Source organism: Bombus huntii, chromosome 7, assembly GCF_024542735.1.
Source record: "Bombus huntii isolate Logan2020A chromosome 7, iyBomHunt1.1, whole genome shotgun sequence".
Taxonomy (NCBI): domain Eukaryota; kingdom Metazoa; phylum Arthropoda; class Insecta; order Hymenoptera; family Apidae; genus Bombus; species Bombus huntii.
In genome coordinates, this window is record NC_066244.1 from 176,790 (window position 1) to 202,603 (window position 25,814).

The 25,814-nt window shown below is 35.0% G+C and overlaps 1 protein-coding gene and 1 long non-coding RNA gene across 7 annotated transcripts in view; one reads left to right on the forward strand and one right to left on the reverse strand.

Moving 5' to 3' along the window:
* On the reverse strand, nt 1-7,812 carry LOC126867690 (uncharacterized). Of its 3 annotated transcripts, XR_007690389.1 has the most exons (11): nt 7,798-7,812; nt 6,452-6,503; nt 6,183-6,380; nt 4,819-5,140; nt 4,436-4,490; nt 2,686-2,781; nt 2,331-2,609; nt 1,987-2,255; nt 1,807-1,903; nt 1,036-1,644; nt 1-887 (listed from the first exon to the last, which is right to left on the reverse strand). It is a non-coding gene; the product is annotated as an uncharacterized LOC126867690 (long non-coding RNA). The 3 variants fall into 3 exon arrangements; XR_007690388.1 differs by lacking the exon at nt 6,452-6,503; XR_007690387.1 differs by lacking the exons at nt 4,436-4,490; nt 4,819-5,140; nt 6,183-6,380; nt 6,452-6,503; nt 7,798-7,812 and adding exons at nt 2,994-3,738; nt 4,149-4,163.
* LOC126867681 (omega-amidase NIT2-A-like) overlaps nt 3,668-25,814 on the forward strand; it is a 24,544-nt gene continuing 2,397 nt past the window's right edge. The window contains exons 1-5 of one of the 4 annotated variants that reach the window (XM_050622485.1): nt 3,668-3,740; nt 15,031-15,215; nt 15,608-15,776; nt 16,051-16,175; nt 19,500-19,723. In XM_050622485.1, the coding sequence (XP_050478442.1) occupies nt 15,132-15,215; nt 15,608-15,776; nt 16,051-16,175; nt 19,500-19,586 (465 nt within the window). In that variant the 5' untranslated portion in view covers nt 3,668-3,740; nt 15,031-15,131 and the 3' untranslated portion in view covers nt 19,587-19,723. Of the gene's footprint in view, nt 3,741-14,104; nt 14,277-15,030; nt 15,216-15,607; nt 15,777-16,050; nt 16,176-19,499; nt 19,724-25,814 lie in introns of those variants that run through there. The other 3 variants (XM_050622482.1, XM_050622483.1, XM_050622484.1) reach the window with 3 other exon arrangements.

Consider the following 25,814-nt stretch of genomic DNA (forward strand, 5'->3'; position numbering starts at 1 on the left):
TCTTATTTAGATCTTTTTAATTTTTTAATTCTCTTTTGCTCTAATACTTCGTAAAATTAATCTTCATTAGCTACTACACTTCATAGAATAACAAGAGATAATTTTTCTTATATAACGTTTCATTCATAAAATCTATCATTAAAGTATATCTTCATAAAAATATCATTCCATACTAACGGTATATTTGATGTCATACGAGATAACAGTTACCAGTGATGACATATGTAACTTTATAAAGATATCTCGTTTTATTATATATTAAAAGAATGTACTCATTGCTGCTATATTTCAGATGAAAAAAAGGAGGCAATGATTTTACAGTAAAATCGTTCGTTTACAACTGATTCATTTACATTTCATGATAATACTGTGCATTCTGAATATGCTATGATTTGGTTTAAAATAATAAATAGTCCATTCTTGCATACTATTGCTCCAGCTTTACTTGTATTTTCCATATTGGTATAAATAGAAAGACAATTAATGTCGTTCGAGTCTATTTTCGGATTATTTATATTACGTTTAATCCATAAAGTTATTATATGAGACATAGTATCGTAAAATTTGGAAGAATAAAACGTTCGTACAGGAAGTACATTTTATAAGAACTCCAACAAATCTGCGTGTGCACCTAAAATACAAACTGATAGTGATTGTTCATAAGTTTATATACATTATCTAATGTCAATCGAAGGTATCAATTCTTTTTCTCCATAAGAGTACTTTTTCATTTATATGTGTTCAAAAATACATGTATTCAACCGTGAAGCATATGTCACCTACAACGAAGAAGAGTTTTCCTATACTTAATATTTCCTTTATATACCTATGAAAGTCTATTCTTCGCGTAGTATGAAATTATGAATAAATCTGGAATATTGTTCAATCTGAAAAGAAAAATAACTTATTGACATCATTCATTGATACGAGATTCAGAATGTTTGTTTTGTCTTGCAGAAAAAGAAGGCAGCCCTCCCTTTCTTTTAATGTGAAATAGAAAGCGAAAATTTGAAAACAGATTTTTTGGAAATTTACTTGCAAATATCGTTTTCAATATCGTGATTTTCTTCCCAATGGTACTGTACTTTCAAATTTTCCAGTATCCCTCTAAAAACAAGAAGTCGAACCTCGTTATTGTTAACGTAGGCATTACAAGGAAGAGAAGTATTAGAAAGCAGCTCCTTTTTATTATGGATTTCTTTATAATCATGTAAATAAGAAATTCCGGAAATTTTTTCCTCAAGAATTTAATTCTTGTGTTTTGATTGATAATTATTACACTGCATACTAACTTTTCGCATACTGTTCGCGTCTAACAATTTCCTAATAATAACTACTTCAAAATTACATATGTTCTTGCACGAATTCAAAAGTACGTATGATACAATTACAATTGATTCTAAAATAATAATTATTTAAAGATATTAAGATACTAATTAAACGTTTCACTATATTTCAAAATCTGGAACAACAAATTTTTATTTATAAAAAATGAAACTGTCTTTATATATTCTTTGTCATGATGCTATTTCTTATTACTATGTCGACATTTTTTAAAATTCATTTTGTTATCTCTACGCAATATGAAAATTCATATACTGCTTAATATTTTTTACATATTATCCATCCACCGCATGATATCTCCTGAAAAATCAAAATATTAATGTTATATTATTACAATGCTTCTTAAATTTCAATTTTTGACAAATTTGAAATCCAATATATTTTGCACAATTATTATTTATCAAAAAATTCCAAGTTAGTAACTTTCTTTTCAAATGGCAAATAACATATACTTTGACTTACTTGTAAGTTTTTGTTCCTAATCATCATTTCCTCTTATAGAACATCATTATTGTTCTTATAATTACTACCAGTGTCATAGATATTGTAGTGGCTACAACTGAATTAATAGAAAATGATAAATAACTGTGTATAACACTAACACATAATTGTGTATAACAATGACACATAACTTTTACTTACATATCTGTCGATAAGGGATTACTGTGATATCCTGTTGATGTTTCTTAAGGCACTTGATTAGGTGCGATACGGTATCATTCCTTATGGTATACTGTAGATAAGTATTTTAGAAAATAACAAGAATAAATCTAAATTATTCAGAGGTTCCAGTTTCGGCTTAGACATAAATACAGGACCATTTGCAAAGAAGAAAGGGTGCGTTTCTACAGCCTCGTTATAGTAACCATGAATACCAATCTCTGAATTACTGGTTACTAAACATAAATATCCTATAAAATTAAATATATTTCTTTAATTTTTAATACATACATGAGTTAGTAGTTCTAAATTATGAATCATCCTACCTGTGATATTACACTTTTCCTTATAATATCATCACTCAAGTGAACAACATTAAGATCATGTAAACCATGTCATCCTATCTTACTGTGAAGATACTTAGTTATGTTATCTAACATTATAAAAATATCATCAAATTCAAGTCCTTTTATTCACATCACATGGCCACGACGATCTGGTTCTTCATTATATAATGTTCTAAAATTTGTCGTATATATAGGATGTACAAACCGTGATATCAAGGTATCAGTTCTTCCTTCCCAAGGGACAGTTTCATTAAAATTCTGATAGAATTAAAAATTAATTATTAATATTCTAACAATCATATATGTTAAATACATTATAGTCAACGATATATACCTGAGCGAATGTAGGGGTGATTCCTTGATAATTATAAATGTCATCAGCCCACATCATTGTGCCACTTCTTTGTACTCCAGCCTCTAGATTAACAGCCTAAACAAACATACGAAATTTTATAGAAGCTGTACAAAATATAGTATATATGCGCAATATTGAAGCGTTCAAGGGGATATAAAGGTAATGTACATCACATACACGTGTACTCTCATGCAACAAAATACAATTAGATTTAATAGTATAAGCTCTTTTATTCATCATAATAGATTGGAAATTTAAGTGTCTTACGAGGGTGAGTAAAAAGTTACCCGCTCTGTCGGTGTAGAATTTATTTTAAGCAATTGTCAAAAAAGACATACATCATTTTTTGACATAATCACTCGATTTCTGTATACACTTTGTCCATTTGCCGAAGGACCTTTGTATTTTCTCATTAAAAAATGTTTTGGGCTGAGCTGCGAACCACGAATGCATCGTCGTCTTCACCTTTTCATCAGCTTTTTCGGCATCCATCTCGCACAAACTTTTTAAAATCCAAATCTGTCGTGCACTATTGCATAAGCAGAGCCGTGGCTGATTTGCAAATGATTTGCCACATTATCCAGTGTCACTCGTCTATTCCATAGAGCATAAGTTCATGAGCACGTTCAATGTTGTCATCGTGGATGTGGACGGGCGTCCAGCTGTTTTTTCATAACACTCGTGCGATCTTCTTTGAACTTTTGTGCCCATTCAAACACACTTCGTGACAAAACACTTTCTCCATAATGTGCATTAAATCTTTGATAAATATAGGCATCAAACATAACCTCCGACCACAAGAAACGAATCACAGCATCCTGCACTGTTTTCCTGCAAATCACCATTGCAAAGCGCCATTACTCGCGCAACGGTCACAAACGAATTGACGTAACACAAAGAAACCTGCGCAGCAGCACTGAACAGATATTGACGTCATACGAAGAGTGCAGATGGATCAATACGGTCGACAGAAGTTTTAACTATCTGGAGTGCGGATAAATTTTTACTGAGAGTCGTATAGGAATCTATAATCTGTAAGTACACCTTTGGCTGAATGGAAATTTCTCTTACATATAGTCAAAAATGCTGAAACTGTGTATTGAATTGGAAAGTGATAAAAAATAAGTGAAGTTTCGAGGTTGCATGTGATTGCATGAGTACACAGGACGTTTTTAGCGAATAAAAAATAATTTTGAAAGACACGAGACTTATCTTGTATTTTATGCACTCTCTGTGTCCGAATTTCCAGAAGCTCTCTATCTTATGAAGTGTTTTAGATTAGCCGGAAAATTTTGTACGTACGTACAAGAAGTATACGATCTAAGTGGAATATTCCATTATTCTCTTGATACAACAGAAACGAAATTTACAGAACTTCTCAGAAAGTTGGTTTATTATTACCAAATTTATAGAATTAATATACGTTTATCATCTTTACATACCTAAGTCGTGGAGGTTTATCGTGCGTAAAAAATTAGTGTCGTTTCAAAGTTACATTTCGTACATTTTAAGCCTATAATTTGTAACGTACAAAACAATGTAAATTTGAGCTGTTTCTTATCTCCACAATAAGAAAATCCAACTTTACGTTTTTTACACAATGATATTTATGGAACAGTAATATCATATTATTGCATCGCTTGGAGAATGAAGTCAAGGTACGATGTGACCCTAGTGTAAACGCTGGGATACCCAGCTGTGCCGCACTTATAAGCATAAGACACAATACCTATTAAATACGAGGTTAATTCATGTTGTATCAGCAGTGGTCCGCCGCGGTCAGCCTGAAAGGATCGTTAAATTTTTAATCAAAGATACTGAAATATATCGATCGAATTGTATTGAAATTATACTTATATACAGTAATAATCTTCTATTGATTTGTGTATTGAAATACTCCAATTTATAATGTACATGTTATATGTATTTTGAGCAAAACTAAGATTAGAAGGAAATTAGATTAAATACCATAACGAGGTGTGAGAAGTGGGCAAAACTATTAAATTTTGTTTATCTATTATTTTTAATGTTTAAGACGTCGATTTGATGTTAATTCGAATCGACGTGTCTTCAGATACCGTATAGTTTGTAGTAACTCTGTAACTTAATTACCGTACAAGAATCCTCTCCACCCTGAGCATGTTCGGCGCATATTATACCATCAGTGATATCAGGTGCATTAGGAAATTTGGAATAAGCTATTTTGCATTCGGCGTTCTTAATCACTGGCATTTGTACTTCCATTAATGCATTAGGTCGTGGTCGTCCTACGAAGAAAATAAGAAAGATATTTAAGACTGGAACTGTTTAATTTTATTATAAAATTGATATCACTTACTATATCTTAACGCTCCTCATCCAGTAACAAGGGGGTTATAGCCGACGAAGTTGCTCTTTCGTAGGGGCTCTTTCGTACAAATGGGATATACGTACCCTGAAAAATAAAAAAATAAATGAAAATGCAGGAAACGAATGACCAAAAGTATGAGAAAGAATTATACACGCTTTATGACACAATATATGTGTATAGTAAGAAATTTCAGGATATGATACTTTAGTAATACTCAATAGCATATATATATATATATATGTCGGGTTGTCATTAGGATTTGAATCACGAAATGTTTCTTCATTTGAATTAGCCATTGTTTTTACAAAACAGAGAATATATTTACACGAATAAACAAGGTTTTACAAAATATTATGAATAATGAATTTTGTAAATGATATGATTATTTAACAAATGATAAATTAAATTATTAATTATATTAAAGAATAATAAGTTTTATTGAACAATAAAAGGAACGAATAATATATCTTACGAATTACTAATTTAACGAATAATGAAAATTAACGATTGATAAATTTACAAATATTAAATTTAATTTACGCTATAAACAATGATCCGGGGTTCAAACGAATCCACGGCCAACGGGAATACTTTAAACAATTTTTATAACACAAAAATACGTTTGCTGAATCACTCGGTAAATTACTCGATGTATCACTTTCCAAGGCAATCACACGAATGAAAATCTGATTAAAGTCTTTTTTTTTTTTTATACAACTGCATTTGTTTGTTATATACTCGCTGGAAACATCGAGAAGGTTCCAATCGTTGTTGCTAGGCAATATCTGTCAAAAGTTTGTTGTATACTCTTTGGAAACATCGAGAAAGATCCAAACGCCGATACTAGGCAATTTCTGTCTTCATCAAGCAAAACGTTTATCCCGTGACCGTGGCTACGTTCAGCGACCAGTTGTCACCTCGAACCCACTTTCGCTTTTCACAAATGTCAAACAATTACAAATGGCAATTACTTAATTACAGTTATGATAAAATCTAGACTAAAGCATTAAAAGGCTTCCTCAAAATTGCATAGGGAAGGCTCCAGTTTTCATTTCATCTCCGACATATATATATATATATATATATATATATATATATATATATATATATATATTTGAGGACTTACTCGAAAATGGCACCTCCTCCACCAATCTAAGAATGGCAATATTATGATTGTGTATGTTTTCTATTCCATCCATATGTGCACAATGTGCTGCGGTCAAAACATGCCTAGCCGATATCAGGGAACCTCCGCACTTCCATAGTGGTTTGTCTGGGTTTCGGGGATTACGAAAACCTAATGCAGCGATCCATGGCCAAGCGCCTAAAATGCAATAGTCATAGTTGTGAATATACATAATTTTTTCTCACATAACGAGTAACAACGATTATTACCTATTCGATATTCGATCATACAGCAGACGATAAGTACATACGTACAAATACTCTGAAATAGAGATTTGATAAAGACAGAAATTAAATTTTTATTCCAGTGGAATACAAATTATTAAATAATTCTATATAATTTCTATTTGAACTATACTGAACTATAAAGTTCAAACGTGTAATTTCTGCCCTAACAGTTTTTGATCTCTATCCATATTATTACTCCTATATCAATTTTTTATTTCAAGCAAAAAGATACTCTTCCTAACATGAAGTAAAAGAAAGAAATAATTCAAGTTAATAAGTAAAGTTACTACCGATAAAGTCATAGCATTATTATTTAGTCTAATTGAAATGTACATTGATGTGCTGTTTAATGCCTTTAAAGTCCATTCTTTGCAGTAAATGGCTTATTATTAATCGGAAAGAAAGACATAAAACGTACCAAGTTCAGCTGGTTTACCATCGACCACCCTGGTATGAGAGACGTTGCTAAAACCACAGTATGGTGGTCGCAAAGCCTTATACTTATACACAGTTTTTATTAAAATTTTTCTCTTCTCTTTGTTTGGATCGTTCGGACAGCAAACGATCGTAACATTGACCTGGTATCTGCACACTGATCGTCTATAAAAATCGGTGGCTGTACGGTACTGTATCTGCCATATTTCTTGCAGAGGTTTACATTTTCTGTAGTCAAGGCACCTGCCTTCTTGATTGTCCGGTGTGGTACATTCTGGATCAAACAATTTTAAAACATTTATACAGTTCAAAGATGCGTAAGAAAGCGACACCGATTACTCAACTTTCGAAGTAAAAAGCCGATCAAGTCCACCGGATTGCCCTACAGACACGTATTAATCCGTAAGAGTGAGTCATCATGTTGATAATAATTATCTAAAGAAACTTTTCACGTGAAAATATAAAATTTTAATTGATTAGATATTGTGTTAGCCATACTTAAGAAAGAAAATGAAAATGAATGAAATGAAAGAAAAGGACTACCTTCAACCTCATTTTTTAAATAAACACTTTGTCAGTTTTTCGGTAAATAAATTCTTAGGAATTCAGGACAGTTTTTAGTGAATCATTTTGTTTCGACCGTTCGCGGAGAGACGCGATCGCGAGATAGCACGTCAACGAGAGTTGTAAGTTCCCGTTACGATTAAATAATCGACGCCACGAACTGATCGATCCCCTTATTTCGATTATGATAATAAGGGTAGTTCAATGAAATTCCACAGAATTAACACAAATAAATTAATGTTTATTTCAACAACTTATTAACTAGAAAGGTATAAATGGAACAAAAAAAATGTAACTGCGTTTTGGTTGATAAGTAATGCGCGACATACCACATGTGTTGACGGTTCGACTTCTCGAAAAGTTCTGAACGCCTTTCGATTTTTTTCGTTTTTTCTGGAAGGCGACCCCCACTACGTTCGGATCACGCCACATTCTTTTACTGCGAGGTAAAATACGGGCCGCGAGTCGACGTTTCTGGAAGTCGCCCTGCTTAATGAACCATGCGCTTGCCACTACAATGTTTGTTTGCCGGGCAGACGCGACGATCCGTCTGCGACATTATAGTGCCGCGATCGATAGTTAAGAATATGACCTATGGTAAGCCGCATGGCGTAACATTCTCCCCCCGTTGAGAGGGTACCGATCAAACTAGCGAGGTGTGGTTGAAGTTCCCATCTTATTTCGTCTCGGTGGCTAGTTGTTCGGGTTTCTCGAGATCGGGTTGAATTGGCAGTGGGACAAGCCTTTTGACGCCCCGATCCAAAATGCTCTTTGCCGTCTGAACTGTAGCTGTCCGGATGACACTGTCACGACCGGCATACTTCAAATCCGACGGACTGACGATAGAGATAAAGCACTCGGCGACAATGTATATCGCTGAAGTGCCTAATGAACCATCAACATCCCAACGGTCCTTCCACCGAAGGTTCTAGAAGAAAGAGCACGTGGCAACGATCGCGGACGCCTAGCAAATGCATGGACGGTGGGGATGTTGAGGGATGACAAAAGAAAGTAATCGGATCCGATCGAAAGTAAAATCATAAGAGTCAGTCTTAGAAAGTCACGCCTAGAGTTCGGAAGTAGATTGTAAAGTGTATTGATGTTAGAAAAAAAATAGTTTTCTTTTTTTATTTTTTACCTCAAATTCCTTTTTTTATTTTGTTATTTTACGTGACACTTTGACGATCCTGCCAGGATAGTGAAAAGTGTTTGTTCGGAAACCAAAAGACATTCATTATCTACGGAAGATCGAATTATTTGGGACTATGGTCATCCGCAACAACAAAGTAACTATCACGAACCAAGTGAAGTAACAATAAAAGTTAAACTGAATTCCTTTGTACGTTACCGTGAAAGAAAATTTAGCTTCAGTAGCCAAGACTCGTCTTCGTCTGAAAATTATAAATCAGCGCAATAATGTCTAAGGCAAACGAATCTCAAACTTCAACCTCAACTGACCCAATGTTGCGAGCAATATGGGACAGTATTCAAAAACAGAACGAGAACATTGCCCTTTTACGAGAGGAAATGTTACGTTTGTCTATGCAAAATGACGAAGAGAACAGACACAGGGCAGCAGAAATCGAGAATCTCGGGAAAACCGTTGCAGCGCTACGGACTGGGTTCGGATCCCCTGCGACCGATGAATTTGCTTCCATTCTCACCGAAGACAATGAAAGTGCGTCGACAGCAATCAATCGTACCGTGAATATGGGAAAAGCACGCAAACTGTCAGGGTTAGCAGCTTCAGACACCCCACCTGTCCACCTCGACATCGAACAACCCGAGGTGGAAGAAAGAGGCTATTTTCCGCCCGCTCCTCCCACTCTACGAGCTAAGGATGCAATACGCTACATCCCAACGCTCAACGGAGATGATGATGTAGGAGTTGAAGACTTCATCAAAGAAGTGAGAAGTATGAAGGATCGCTGTATGGAGCAAGATCTATTGCTAAAAGCAATAAAAGTGGAAAAAATCGTGGGGAAAGCAGCCCAAAGTATTCGCAACATTCCTATTGAGTGTTACAGTGATCTGTACGACGCACTGAGAAATAACTTAGCAGCACAAGTGACTTCGGATGAGTACCAAGAACAATTACGAGAGTTGAGACAGGGACGCGAGGAATCAGTGCAAAGTTTTAATATTCGGTTTAGAAGAATACTCAACCGTTTGCTGTACGCAGTAACCAATGAGTACCCACAACCACTAACACGTAAAATTATGACTGAAGAAATCACGAAGAAGACTGTTCGTGTGTACCTAAAGGGACTCAGACGCGACATAGGGCGAATACTATTAAGCAGTGAACCCTTGAATCTTCCGGAAGCTGAAAAAAAGGCAGCCGATGTAGAACGCTACTTGCGAGAAGAACGACAACCTAATTGGTCATGTAATCGCTTACCTTCGGTTAGTAATCGCCCCGACAACCAGCATATGCAGATGAAGTGCTTCAAGTGCGGAAAGCTGGGACACATTGCTAACAAGTGTCAAAATTTTCTACCACCGAGCCAGCGCGATCGACCACCCGCAAGGATTCAGGCAGTCCAGGAATGGGACGAAATACAAGAAACAACATCGAACCAGGAGATGGACGAACCGTACGAGACATACGAGTCAACATCGCCACGGGAAGATTACTCGCAATACCTTTGTCAACCCGAACCGAAGAGCGAGTATTTCTGGTCGACACAGGAGCAGGGATAAACCTGGTGAAACGTAACAAAACTGTCAACGCGATACAAATAGGGCCTAAACAAAAATTTTCTATGGGACGAGACAAATACGAAACTAACGAATACGTAACGAAACGAATTTTTGGACAAAATCACATTTTTCACATAGTGCCGAATAATTTCCCTATTATCGAGGACGGAATCATTGGGCTACCATGTTTAGAGAAGTATAACTATTCAATATCCAATGACAAAATCCGATTAAACGACAAAACCATTTTATTTCAGAAACCAATACATTTGACTCCTGGAGAAAACAGAGTTCAAACAATCTATTTGGAAGGCAAACCAACTAAAGTATGTTTTATCAACACTGGTGAGCAAAACATTGAAATTTCTAGCAATATTCAAAATTCTCATGACTTTTCCAACGTATCAAAACTAAAAAGCCTAGTGAGAACAGATCACATTGAAAAACCAATCCGTGAATCCATCGAAAAGATTATCCTCCATTATATTGACATCTTTAATTTAGAAACCGATCTTTTACCCTGTACTAATTTAACTCAGCACACAATTTCGTTAACCAAAGACAAAATTATTAACACACGATCGTATAGACCACCAGAATGTCACCGTGACGAGATTTCGCGACAAATAGGAGACATGTTGAAGAAAAATATTATAGAAGAATCCGAATCCCCTTATAACTCTCCGGTATGGGTAGTTCCGAAAAAATTAGACGCCTCAGGAAAACAGAAATGGAGGATAGTTATCGATTTCAGGAAACTAAATGAACTCACAGAACAAGACGCTTACCCTTTACCTGATATAGACGACATTTTAACACATCTAGGAAACGCAAAATTCTTTTCGGCACTTGATTTATCCTCAGGATTCCATCAAATTCCAATGAACGAGAAATCTAAAAAATATACCGCTTTTTCGACACCGCAAGGGCATTTTCATTTCAATCGAATGCCATTCGGACTTAAAAACGCACCCGCTACCTTTCAAAGATTAATGGACAGAGCCTTAGCTGGACTTGTAGGAAAATACTGCTTTGTTTATTTGGGTGACATAGTGATATTCGGAAAAACGATTCAAGAACATAACGAAAACCTCACGATAGTATTTCAGAGACTCAGAGAATTAGGACTTAAATTGCAACCGGACAAATGTGAATTCGTAAAACCGGAATTAGAATACTTAGGCCATGTAGTTTCATCCGAAGGAGTCAAACCAAACCCCAAGAAATTAGACGCTGTAAAAAACTTTCGATTACCTCGCAATGGCACGGACGTGAAATCATTCTTAGGTTTAGCAGGTTATTACCGCAAATTTATTCGAAACTTTTCCAAAATCGCGAAAAGCCTTACAGACTTAACAAAAAAGGATACACCATTCCATTGGACTGACAAACACCAGATTAGCTTTGATACTTTAAAAGACAAACTCTATAATTTCCCAATATTAGCTTATCCAGACTTTAACAAAACCTTTACCTTAACTACCGACGCAAGTAACGAAGGACTAGGAGCAATACTGTCGCAAAACGGTCATCCTTGTTGTTACATTTCAAGAACACTGAATCCACCCGAACGAAACTATACCACGACAGAAGAGGAACTCTTAGCCATCGTATGGGTCGTGAAAAGATTAAGACAATATTTGTTAGGACAACGCTTCATTATTCGAACCGACCACCAAGCTCTTAAGTGGCTACACAATTGCAAAGACCCTTCTAGCAGACTGATTCGTTGGAGACTTAGACTCGAAGAATATGACTATGAAATCGAATATACAAAGGGTAAAGATAACACAGCTGCAGACGCTTTATCTAGAGTTCACGCAGTAATTCGCGACGAAGTAGTTAACCTCGACCTAGTAATTGATCACACTAATTCATTCAACGCATGGAAAGACAACAACGAGAATCCGAAACTCTTAGAAATTAAACCAAATGACCAAACATTTTACCAATTAACTCGAAACGACTTAGGAGAATACGACGAGACACTTTGGATCAGAAGACTTTACAAAATTCTTAAAGATACAACAAAAATCGGCATAGGAAATAACGATTTCACTGAATTAGAGAAAACACAGATTAAACTCATGCTAATATATTTTAACGACACGTACAAGAAAATTACTTATGCACCTAATCCCATCTTAAAACTAGACGAAAACGAAATAATACAAGCAATAAAGGAAAACCATAACGACACCGTAGGACATTTAGGGATACAGAAAACGTATCAACGGATCAAGGATAAATTCAAAATTTCCGGACTTTTAGAAAGAGTAGAAAACTTTGTGAAAACATGCGACACATGTCAAAAGGAGAAACTAACACGTATCAGACCCAAAGAATCCCCACAAATCTCAGACACGCCACTTAACCCTAACGACAAAATCGCTATGGACATCATAGGACTGATGACGAAAACCAAACGCGGAAACCAATACATACTTTCAATACACGATGAACTTACGAAATATCTGATACTAGTTCCCCTTAAAACGCAACGAACTGAATCCATAATTAACGCGCTCATTGAACACTATATTTACATATTTTCGGCACCAAAAACGATCCTAACAGATCAGGGACAAAATTTTGTTAGTGATTTAATGACGAAATTTGAAGAAGCTTTTAAAATCAAACACATCAAAACAATTTCATTTCACCCACAAAGTAACGGATCCCTCGAAAGAACGCATGCCTCAGTTAAAGATTTAATTCGTACTGCATTACACGGCAATGACAAAGAATGGGATGAAGTACTTAATTTCATTTGTTTAGGGTACAACACCGCGAAACATGAAGGAACAGGATTCTCTCCCTTTGAATTGACCTTTGGGCGAAAAGCTAACTTACCTTCCGCAATATCCAAATTTCCCACACTTACCTATGATGATATGTACTCACTTTGGCAAAAACAGTTGAGTAAATATTGGGAAACAGCTCACAAAACACTTATTCAGAATAAGCAACGATACAAGCGAGACCAAGAAAGAAAGATTGTTAAAACTCAGACTGTGTTTAGGAAAGGAGACTTTGTTTTAATTCACAACGACCATAAAAGAGATAAGTTGGACATTGAATGGTTAGGACCCTACAGGATTAACGATGTGAAAACTCCTTATTACATTATTTCTATCGACAATGCTAAGAAAAAGATACATGGTAACCGATTGAAAGCGTACTTTTTTCAGGATAATGCTGACCCTAGCACTAGTAACAATACCCTTAATTAGTTGCCTTAAATTCACGGGATAGGAATTACGCTTTGTAAACAAACCCAACCAATTCACGATCGAAAACTACAACATGATTACGCCTCTGAAATTATTAGCTTCTCGAACACTAACAAATATTGTAAAATTGCTATATTTAAGATTAACGAAATAACTTTTGTACCATTACATGCAGAAAATCAATTCATAGCGATCCCTGAAAAAAAAAGCGTAAACATATCCTTTGATCTACATTTAAATAACTCCATTCTACTACGATCTTAGAGGACCAAGATCAATCTAACCAGGGGGGTATGTCACGACCGGCATACTTCAAATCCGACGGACTGACGATAGAGATAAAGATGTGGCGGCACTCAGCGACAATGTATATCGCTGAAGTGCCTAATGAACCATCAACATCCCAACGGTCCTTCCACCGAAGGTTCTAGAAGAAAGAGCACGTGGCAACGATCGCGGACGCCTAGCAAATGCATGGACGGTGGGGATGTTGAGGGATGACAAAAGAAACTAATCGGATCCGATCGAAAGTAAAATCATAAGAGTCAGTCTTAGAAAGTCACGCCTAGAATTCGGAAGTAGATTGTAAAGTGTATTGATGTTAGAAAAAAAATAAAGTTTTCTTTTTTTATTTTTTACCTCAAATTCCCTTTTTATTTTGTTATTTTACGTGACAGAGGGAACGTTGTCCTCTCTGAGGATGACGATTGTGCCCTTTTGGATGCTGTGTCCACCCTTGCTCCATTTATTGCGGTTGGTTAGCTCGTTCAAATACTCCTTATGCCAGCGGTTCCAAAAATGTTGTTTAAGCTGTTGGATATGCTGCCATTTGGAGAGTCGGTTCGATGGAATGTCTCTGAAATCTCGATCACGTAAGCACATTAATGAATCGCCAATGAGGAAATGTCCGGGAGTGAGGGCTAGGAGATCATTTGGATCGGTGGAGATAGGAGTTAGCGGGCGGGAATTGAGGACTGCTTCTATTTCTATGATAAGAGTATTACGGTGTTAAGCTCATATGTTTCTGTTTCTCCACTCGCGCTGCGCCATAATATCCTTTGATATTTCCGATCCTCTGGTCGTACGAGGAATTGCCGATACATTTTCTCGATGTCGCCAGTGAGTACGTACTGATGAGCGCGGAATCTAATTAATATACAAAATAAATTGTGAATTGATTCGAGAATATAGGATTTCCCCATTTTCATGATTATCGTGATTTTTGTATAAATATATTTTTTAAGATACTAATAATTAGGTACTTATAAATTAGTATTATCAATTATTTTGCATTTATAATTCCGCCTCTAGTATAAGTGTTAATTGAAAACTAACTTTATGTTTCAAAAAGTACTAGCAAAGTCGTTGAGTAACAAGCCACTGATGCTAACACAAATAGCATTGTCGTAATTAAATATTTCTAAATATTCATTTTTCATTTTGAACCTGTAGAAACAATTTATTATATATACTATTAGCTAAGTAATTGCATATTTAATTAAGTCGAAATATAAAACTTAGTTATTTTAATAATTTAAAAAATAAAAAACTGACAAACATTTCAATTTAATTTATGGTTGGAACAAAAGACAGTTATTCTTCATTAATTGAAATATTGCAATGCAGAGTACTTTCCAAAATACGCCGAGAGTATTCCTGATGGTGAAACGAGCGTTGCTTCATCGAACGCAGCTAAAGAAAACAACATCTATGTAGTTGGTGGTACGATGCCTGAAATAGAGGGCGCTAAATTGTACAATACCTGTACTATTTGGGGTCCCGATGGAACTTTGATAGCAAAACACCGAAAGGTAAGTAATATATTCCTTTATGGCTTTGAATTTGAAAATATTGGGGTGAAGAAAGTGACTCTATCTAGGAATAATTTAGGAATATACATATGTACATACGTATACTATAACCAATTCTATAATTTACGGTTCATAAAATACGTTATGATACGGGAAACGCCCATTTTTGTTGTAATGTGTTTGTTGTTGTATAAATTTTTCACATACGAAAATACTTATTTTTTCTCCTTTTTAAACATTATTAAATGATAAGATTTTTTAATAAAAGAAAGTGATAAAAACGCTGTCAGTTATTAAATAAAAAATAATTAAAGTTTAGGAGTTGGTAACTTTGATATTAAATTACAAAAGTTGCAGCAATAGAATTAGCGACCACATTTTTATGTTATTAGGTACATCTATTCGACATCGACATTCCTAATAAGATTACTTTTCGAGAGAGTGATTCACTCAGTCCTGGTAACTCCCTAACGACGTTCGATGTGAAGGGCTGCAAAATAGGTATTGGCATTTGCTATGATATTAGATTCGAGGAAATGGCACGCATTTATCGGAACAAAGGTACAGTAACTTAATCGATCAATACTTAACTAGCAAAAAATTAAATATCTTTCTTAAATATATTCTATATAAAATTAATATAATCTGTAACTCTGTATAAAAAGAAGCTTAATTTAAAAAACCAGTATATTTGCTGAAAATGAAACAAATAAAGGAATTAGAAGCACAATAAGAGGACTGTCCTCGCATATTCAGAAATGATGGAATGTAAACCGTGCAACTACGATGTTAATTGGTATTCGGTGGCTTCATATTTCCTGCTTCTCTGGGTTAGGTTGCCAAATGCTGATATATCCAGCGGCATTCAATATGACCACTGGACCATTGCACCATGGACCATGCATTCAATATGACCACTGGACCATTGATAATCAATTATACGTTGCCTGCATATCACCGGCACGTGTTCCTTAAGCAAGTTACGTCGCATGGGGACATACACAGTTGACCAATCCCTGGGGAAAGATTCTTTACGATTTGGAAACTCAAGAGAATATGGCAGTCACCGATATCAAAAACAAAAAAAAAAAAAAAAAAAACTGGCGAACCGTGTGTTACCACAACGAGACCCGCGATGCTATTTGTCGCTTTAAATTGTGCCGCAACTCGTTTTTGAGATCTTTGCCAGGGGCAAAATATGCTGAAAATATATTTCTGGCTTTTCTGGGGTTTAACTGAAATATGACAAATAACGTTGTGAAACATATGTACTTATGACTTACAGAGTAATTGAGTGTACAAAATATATAGTATACATAATAGCCAGCGATTTAGGGCTTTAAAAGATCAAAAGAAAAGAAAAGAAAAGAAAAGAAAAGAAGAAAGATAATATGTTGTGGCAGTCTAAGTCGATCTAAGAAAATAGATAAAGGGAGGGAGGGGCAAAGCTAGTTAATCTGGAAAGAATCCAAGCGTCAATTTCAAGCATTTACAGAGAATCAAGCGGGCTGGTTAAAGTCGTGAGTTGAGCGATTATCCCGCGTTAGGTTCAATCAGGTTAGTCCCACGCGAAATTGATCCAACCATGCGAAAACGAGTGTATTCTGATTTCTGTCGCAGATACTTCTGGCTAGTGCAGTACCTACACGGTGGTTGTTGAAATAGCCGCTTCTCATCTATTTTCCGCAGCGCGGACATCATCCTTTGATCCCTTACGACTAACGAAGTTTTCGAAGATGTACGGCAGTTTGAGATTCTACTTGAAAATGATCATGATTGCGGTCTGTGTGCCGTCTGCTCTTCTTTTTGTCCTTCCGTTAAAGACTGGTAAGTTGATACTGATTAATTATGCGATCGAAACCATATATAATGGCTACAAAAATGCCGCTAATATAATATTCCTTCTTTCTTGTATCTGTCTGCCTCTCAGGTCGTTTTACTAATTACAATAAGTAATTTCGACTTCTTTGCGCTCTCTTTTAACGCATTGAAACTTGATCCAGTTTCGAGAAAATGAAAAATTCGTTTCTTCTCTTTGCTTCCCTGTTCCTTCTTTCCTCCTTTTTCCCTTTTTACATCGCTTTGTTTTACATCGCAATTTACATTTATTTGTAAAGTTTGAATCTCGTCGATATTGAAGATGTTGAAGCTGCAAGTATGTATTTCATTTTAATCCATTCGAGACCGAGATTTAATTGTAAGACGATACCTAGGTGTCGGTACGATCTGAATGTTTAGTTAGAATGATTCTGTGTTTTACTCTCTCCAGGGTATCCTTTTCATACTTTGATTTTAAATCGATGACAATCTTAAATAGTATGCCTCATATTTTTAAAATATAAAATTATATACTATGTTATTCTATAATGTATTATGTACAGTTATATATATATATATATAATAATTCTATATTGAAAAAAATATGAAATTGACATGATATATACATTACTACATAAGTTATATATAAAATATGTATACTATACCCTTGCCTACTGACTGATATGAATTTCTTTCGGTCTCGAATGCGTTAAAAGAGAGCGCAAAGAAGTCGAAATTACTTATTGTAATTAGTAAAACGACCTGAGAGGCAGACAGATACAAGAAAGAAGGAATATTATATTAGCGGCATTTTTGTAGCCATTATATATGGTTTCGATCGCATAATTAATCAGTATCAACTTACCAGTCTTTAACGGAAGGACAAAAAGAAGAGCAGACGGCACACAGACCGCAATCATGATCATTTTCAAGTAGAATCTCAAACTGCCGTACATCTTCGAAAACTTCGTTAGTCGTAAGGGATCAAAGGATGATGTCCGCGCTGCGGAAAATAGATGAGAAGCGGCTATTTCAACAACCACCGTGTAGGTACTGCACTAGCCAGAAGTATCTGCGGCAGAAATCAGAATACACTCGTTTTCGCATGGTTGGATCAATTTCGCATGGGACTAACCTGATTGAACCTAACGCGGGATAATCGCTCAACTCACGACTTTAACCAGCCCGCTTGATTCTCTGTAAATGCTTGAAATTGACGCTTGGATTCTTTCCAGATTAACTAGCTTTGCCCCTCCCTCCCTTTATCTATTTTCTTAGATCGACTTAGACTGCCACAACATATTATCTTTCTTCTTCTCTTTTCTTTTCTTTCCTTTTGATCTTTTAAAGCCCTAAATCGCTGGCTATTTTGTATACTATATATTTTGTACACTCAATTACTCTGTAAGTCATAAGTACATATGTTTTACAACGTTATTTGTCATATTTCAGTTAAACCCCAGAAAAGCCAGAAATATATTTGCAGCGTGTTTTAACGCGTCCCTGGCAAAGATCTCAAAAACGAGTTGCGACACAATTTAAAGCGACAAATAGCATTGCGTGTCTCGTTGTGGTAACACACGGTTCGCCAGCTTTTTAAAAGAGCTCTCCGTCTGCTTTTTCCTCTCTTCCCTGTCTCTTCGTTTTTCCTTAACAAGCGAAACCATTTTCGCGAGGACGAGAGTATGGAAATGACGTACTGGCAATTTTGTTTTGTGATAATACAAGCAGCTCGGTTTCAGTGAATTAAACTTGGCCCCAAGCTTCTACTTATCTACCTTCCTTTCCTTTATTTTCCCTTCTATATCGGTTTTGCGGTTTTCCACATTTCCATCACAATAAACCATGTTTTTTCTCGATTTTACATGTTAGCCAATGATTCACGGCAAAAGCGTCGACTGTAAAAATATTTGTAGTTGCAATAGCAACAAGTATGTTTTCTCAAATAGAAAATATTGGGAGCGTACACGCTGGCAAAACAATTCATGAATAGCTCGTCCTCTGCTTGTTATTTGTTTCGATACTGTTAGCAAACAAATTCATGAAACATACTGGTATAGCGTAAAATGAACATAAAAGTTTTGCGTACACTTGAGAGCTGAACTTTGGTTTTATACGTATATTATACATATACGCATACAGTTATGTATATGTATATATATATATATATATAGAAAATTCCTTAGAACTTTGAGCTTAATAACATATTAAAATCATTAACATTAAGGAGGTGAACTTTACTTACCAATTATCAAAGTTTCTTCCGCCAAATAATACATAAAAATTGAAAAAGATAATGTAACTAGTTTTAACTTTTTTTTGTGTTATAATTTGAATCACTCGATTTATCCGACTGAGGATGGTCGATCGCAATCTCAATTTATACGTATTCTCATCGCATGAAATAGATCACATGAGGGATTTTCAAAAGTCGATGGAATATTAATCGCGATTAATTATTTGTAGGTGTATTCTGTGCGGCTAAAGCAGTCACCTAATGAATTATTGAGTACCAGGAATGTTAGCGGTAAACAGGATTGCGGCTATGAATGATTCTCTAATGTCTATATTAGAGATGAATTTGATAATTTATCCTCATAATATGCAATCCGCTTTTAAGTGGAAATCATAATTAACAATTTCTGTTTGATTAAATATGAAGAGCAGATAAATCGATACGCTTAAATCAATATTAGAATTTCTTAACATTTTTATCAAATATTTTAGCACTGTAAAAGCGTCGTAGTAGAGAAATATTAGGTTGTTCCAAAAGTTTCTTTCGTTTTATAAGAAAGTAATAGATGTACAACATTTTTCGTTTTATATTATTTTATTGAATTACGTGTGATCCACCTTTTTCCAATTTAATGTAAAATAATATAGAATAACATAAAACAAAATATGTTGTGCAGCTGTCATTTCTTTATAAAACGAAAAAAACTTAGGACAACCTAATAGGAATTTACTTTTATTATCCATTATAAAAATGGATTGTTAATCCTCTAGGAGATACGAACAATATAATTGCAATTAATAAGGAATAAGCTAGCATAACTTAAACCAGCTTTTGCAGAAAGCTATTAGCTAAAGATGTTTATTAAACAATGACAACATGAATTTTCTTAAGTACCCCATTTGGTACTTAATCTACTTCGTAAGTACTGTGTGTCCTAGCCTTCAAAGGATGCAATTTTAACCAGAATGTTTCACATTACTTACCCGTATTATTTCCTTGTAATATAATTTATATTTACATTATCTACGTTACGTTACATTCTACGCGTTAATGTAATGTGATTTTTATTTCTAATCGAAGTTATTCAAAATTTGTAGTATCTCAATAAAAAATTAATAGCCTGCAAAAACTTCACAGAAGCATTAGTATCTTCGAAACTATTGAATTCAAATGGCTAATATTCCTTAACAATATGCACTCGACGACGTTTATCGAGAGAAGTATGTGGCGTAATAGTTAAACTTTCAATTCATATACATATATCGTTTATAAAAAAGTAGTCATTCTGCTTTTGTGATCTGTAACACACTATAAATTCTCATAACCTAACTAACGCGTAATCTTCTGTAACGTATTAATATAATATAGGTATGTATATCTCGATTTTGAGCAACCAATTGGTGCTAAATAAGCTTTAGTACATACTTCTTACACGTAACAAAAGACCAGTTAACATCTCTGCTCTTAAAAGAAAAACGAAAGAAGCTCTGAAAAGCTGCAGAGTTCAGGTCGAATAACACCAGCTCAGATAAATGACCCTCTAACTTACTTTTGTCCTCATCGACGTCAGTGATTTTGAAGCTAGTTATAAAGTGCACTTCTCAGCCAGCGTCCACGGCAGTCAATATTATTTAACGGGTCTTAACGCGATGTAAAAAGGGAAAAAGGAGGAAAGAAGGAACAGGGAAGCAAAGAGAAGAAACGAATTTTTCATTTTCTCGAAACTGGATCAAGTTTCAGGCTGCTCGCCAAAGAGTCTGTAGCTAACGAGACAAGATTAGACAAACCACGCTTTAAAATTGCCACAGAACTATAATAATCCTCGAAATCAATACGATTCGTCGATCCATCGCCTGATTAAAAAATGAGATAGGATGAAGCTCACTAGTCGGCCTTTGAACTTTCAATAGCGCTTACGGCTCGTATACTCTAGTTTGAATGCTACAATGTAAGCCAAGTCAGCTGTAACTAGCGTTCGCGTGATTGTCGCTATCTATTATTCACGCGTTACATGTTCACCAGACAAACGCGTCTACCGGTTGACATTGTTTTCTGTCCTGAGTTTCAAAGCAATTATGTTGCTTCGTGTAATCAAATCTCGCCAAACTAACGATAAGTTCTTGTTTGATCTTACACAGTTATTAAAACTATACAAGTTAAACCAATCTAGCCTAAACAAGTAATGTCGTTATATATTCTTTTTTAAATCTATATATTGTTTAATAAATCGTGGTTAGGATATAGTAGCTGACAAAAATATTCGGATAAATATATTTGTAGAAACATTTTAGGAGTGTATTATGCATAGTGGCACTATTTAATACTGTACTGTGACTATCATGGTCGTGTTGGTATTATTCGAAACTAATCTGAAAATCTGTATGGAATTTGTAAGATATTTAGTACGAGTACTGTGCATTACTGATATGTACACAACCGAGACGAGATAACGAAGGTACTGCTCTCCATCGTTCATCGCTACGCGTTGCTAATAGCAACGTATAATGCATATATATCTCGCAAAGACCATAAAAGTACCCAATGGAACCACGTTTAATATTTGATAATAATGTCCCATTACAGTTTCGTCATTTTCAATTAATTAAACACGACCCTCTCTTTAAAAATTAGAAGATAAAATACGTAATACAAATCTACTCGAAATCTTTTAAACCTTACGCACGACCTTACGGACCTTACTTATGGTCTTTAAAAGCAGCAGGGATTAGCAGAATATTAACTGCGAATTTTTCTTGGACCGCAGCATGCAATATGAAATATGGTTATTAAAATGTACACTGAAAATTTCATATCCATAAGATACTCGTGCTTGTAGGACCTTGAAAATGAATTCTTAACCCAAATAGTCGACCGCGATACTCGAGAAATTTTGTGAAGCTGACGTCAATACCAATATGTACCGTCGTTGTGCTATTATTTCGTGATAAGCCGTATTGATTGCACTTCCATTTCACGGAATTAATTTTTCCACACAAAAAGTGATAACGATAATCGAAAAAAGAAAAATATACTACCACATTTCGTATCAGCATACACAAGCGCACTCGATTTTACACGAGTATACAATTTGCAAATTCGACGGAACGATCGGATTTAATTATTTTTTCGATATTTCAGGCATCAAGTTCTATTTACACATCGAACGTTGAAATACGGCGAAATACAAAATGTACAAACCACTCTGGACATTAATTAACTTTAAACGTTATTGATTAATTAAAGAAACCAACCATTGTGTTGATTTTTACATTTTGAAAAATTGTTATCCACTTTTGCTTTGTTTAAAAATTGAAAAAAAATACGTTTATTGTAAGTCACGAGTATCTCTTTTATTTATTTAAACTTTAGATCAAATATTACAATTTATAAATATATCATTTATTTAGATATACTTGTAATATCTGTTTTATAAGTTTGTACAACCATTTATCTATTTATCTATTTTATTTGCACATAATCTTTATAGACTGATTTTGTAAAGAATAAAAAATTGTGATTCTATTTAAAAACGATCGTGTCAGACTCAAGTGATAAGCGATATATATTTCAGCGATATATATATATATATATATATATATATATATTCAGATTTCACCATCACATAAACGGTGCTATTGGAAACGTTTCACAATAGACGTCTTATAAGCGCCTGCGATGTCCATCATATGTAAAGCTATACCACTGAATCACGGCCGCCATTTAGTGATTAAGGTCGATCACTTAGAGTTGTTAATCCGACATAATGGCGAGCCATACATCGAAGACATTATTGGAAACACAGTTACAGTTTAATTTCAATGAGTTTATTTGCAAATAAATGTGTACAATATATTTTAGAGGTTTTAAATATTATTGCTGACTAAACTTCGCGTCTGCGCATCATCTTTCTTTAACTTTTTTTGCATTTTCTTATCGACGCATGAAGACGAAATGCGTAAATTTTATTATTTATTTAAACATTACTATATTGTGCTCAAAGTAGCGGAATATCGTTCTATTATCAATATATGAAGAACTAAAAGAATTAAAAAAGAATTTAAAAAATATGTAGTTCAATCAATACTTCGTGTATTTTTCTATCTCCACAAGACAATATCCGGACCAGTTACGCTTACAGTATCAACAAAGATTTGTCCAGCCATACGGAATAAGTCGTACTCAGTAGTTTAAAAGTATTAACCGCACGAACTCCAGAAACACTTTTGAAGTAACTTTCGAACCAATAAATCCCCGAACTAAGAACTGTCATATTTCGTCTCTATTTATCGAATATTGTGAGAAAATGCAAAAAAAAAGAAGTTAAATAGAAAAAGTACTTGGAAACTTAAAAGATAAAATCTCGAAAAATCTCTTAATACTTTTTACTGTCGTCTTGAGACGCAGCATATGTTAAGCTTCTTCGTAGTTACAACTTTTACCGCAGATGTAACGAACTGACAAATGCTTCGAATGGCGCGCGCGCGTCAACGCCTACACTTAAATTTTAAATAAATGTTTTTAAATAAATGTTTAAAATAATACATTAAATGTATTACCTTTCTTGCGCAATTTCATTTAATTTCTTACGATATGGAGGGTTTAATTACGTTTAAGATATCTATTTGAATCTTTTAAATTCGAAGTTTTTTAAAAAATTACCTTAAACTTTATAAAATTAAATCGTTTTTCCACTTTGTTGTATCATAAAATAGTTACTTAAATTCAAACCTTACCGTCGTCTTGAAATATTCTATATTTTCCTCGTCTTAAAAAATCTCCCTACAGAAAGAATAAAGAAGAATAAAATCCCATACGTTAAATTTCACGTGATTGATGGAATACATAACGATAACGAGAACTAACTAGCGACAACAAGCGACCATTAGCAAGGACAACTGGCGACTGTAACTGTCGTCTCTATGATGTATGGCGACTAAGGAGAACAGCCAGCAACTACGGATGACATGTAACAACCAACTGCCCCACTTCTAAAAGGCAACTAACTTGCAAACCCTTTGATGGTTTCTGTAGCGTGATATACCCCTTGAACGTGGTTAAAGAATGTGGTCGCCGCTGGACGGCGGTTTGACAGCAGAGCGATCTCGCCAATTCAAAGCTTGACATTACAAACTACCGAGAATCATTAGGCTCGTTATCGAGCATCTAGCTTTCAGAAGGTGCTTTATCATATGATATGACTTCACGATATTTTTATAGCAAGAAGAATGGCCAACCTCTAACAAAACAAATTTTTACTAAGTGCTGCATGTGAGCTGCAGGCCGGCCTACTAGGGAAATTTGACGAATGAATAAACTAAAATATATACGAATATATTCGTTATATCATAAAATGCCCGCATTATGTTATCTAACACCATAGAGGAAACTAAATTTATATATTAAAAAATTGGAATATCTGTTATAAGAGAGTTAATTAAATTCTAACCTATCGATGACTCCATAAAAACCTTTATTTCCTAAAAATGTATATCTTCCAAATTCTCCTTAAAAAGTATCATAGAGAAAATATGAAATCTGAAAAGTACATCACGCTGATGCCTCGATCAACCCTCGTGCTTCGCAGTCCATGTGTCCGAGCGATGAATTCCCTCCAAACAAGGAAAAACCAAAGGGAGGTCTTCTTCGAAGGACGTGAGAGGGTAAGGGAAGCAACGGGAACGATGATCACGCGATATACTGGCGGCGTATGTATAGAACGGCTGTTGCGAGAGAGTTCGCAAGAAACAAGAAGAAAAAAGGAATCGTAGGCCGACGCGACTATACGCTGTCGACGGACAAACAGCGACTGAGCCTAACTGAAACGAACTCTGTCGCAGTATGAGCACAGGCTACGTTCGCGGGTCGATCGAACACGTTCTGCGCCTTTCCTCGGCACCAGCGTCAAAACCACCCTCGACGAGCGCAACGCACTGGTGCACCTGCAATATTAACCACTGGTCTTTCCTTTTTCGCGCGATATTATATCAGCACCTATGATACCATTTCAAAGACCGCAATCAAAACATTAAATACCGCATTAAAGCCATACAATAATTCGCAATATTCATTCGTAAACGTTATTGTATATGTGCTTAATTAATCGTTATTATGTTTCGAATGATTTACTACCTCATATTCCATAAGCAGATATATGGTTCATTTTCATCTCAAGTACGATATAATTTGTAACAAATATTTATAATTCACAATGTAAAATATTTATAATTCATTGGAAATATTATTCTATCACGGTATAGTGGTCAAATTTCACATAAATCACAAACATATGGTAGTCAGAAGCTATACTCACGACATGACAAATCATGATGATGTCATGAAAAATGGCGTCCGTCCATATATATATTCAAACGCAACGAACAAGTTCGAACTTTTCGAGAATAAACGATTTGTTCGATAACATCTGTCGCGAGCTTCTCTTCCTTTAACGATAACAATTGACAACTAAAGCTCGAGAGGCTCGTAAGGATGAACAGCGACGAGTATCTAGAAGCTATGTACTCACCTGGGCAAGGAGACTCCAACAC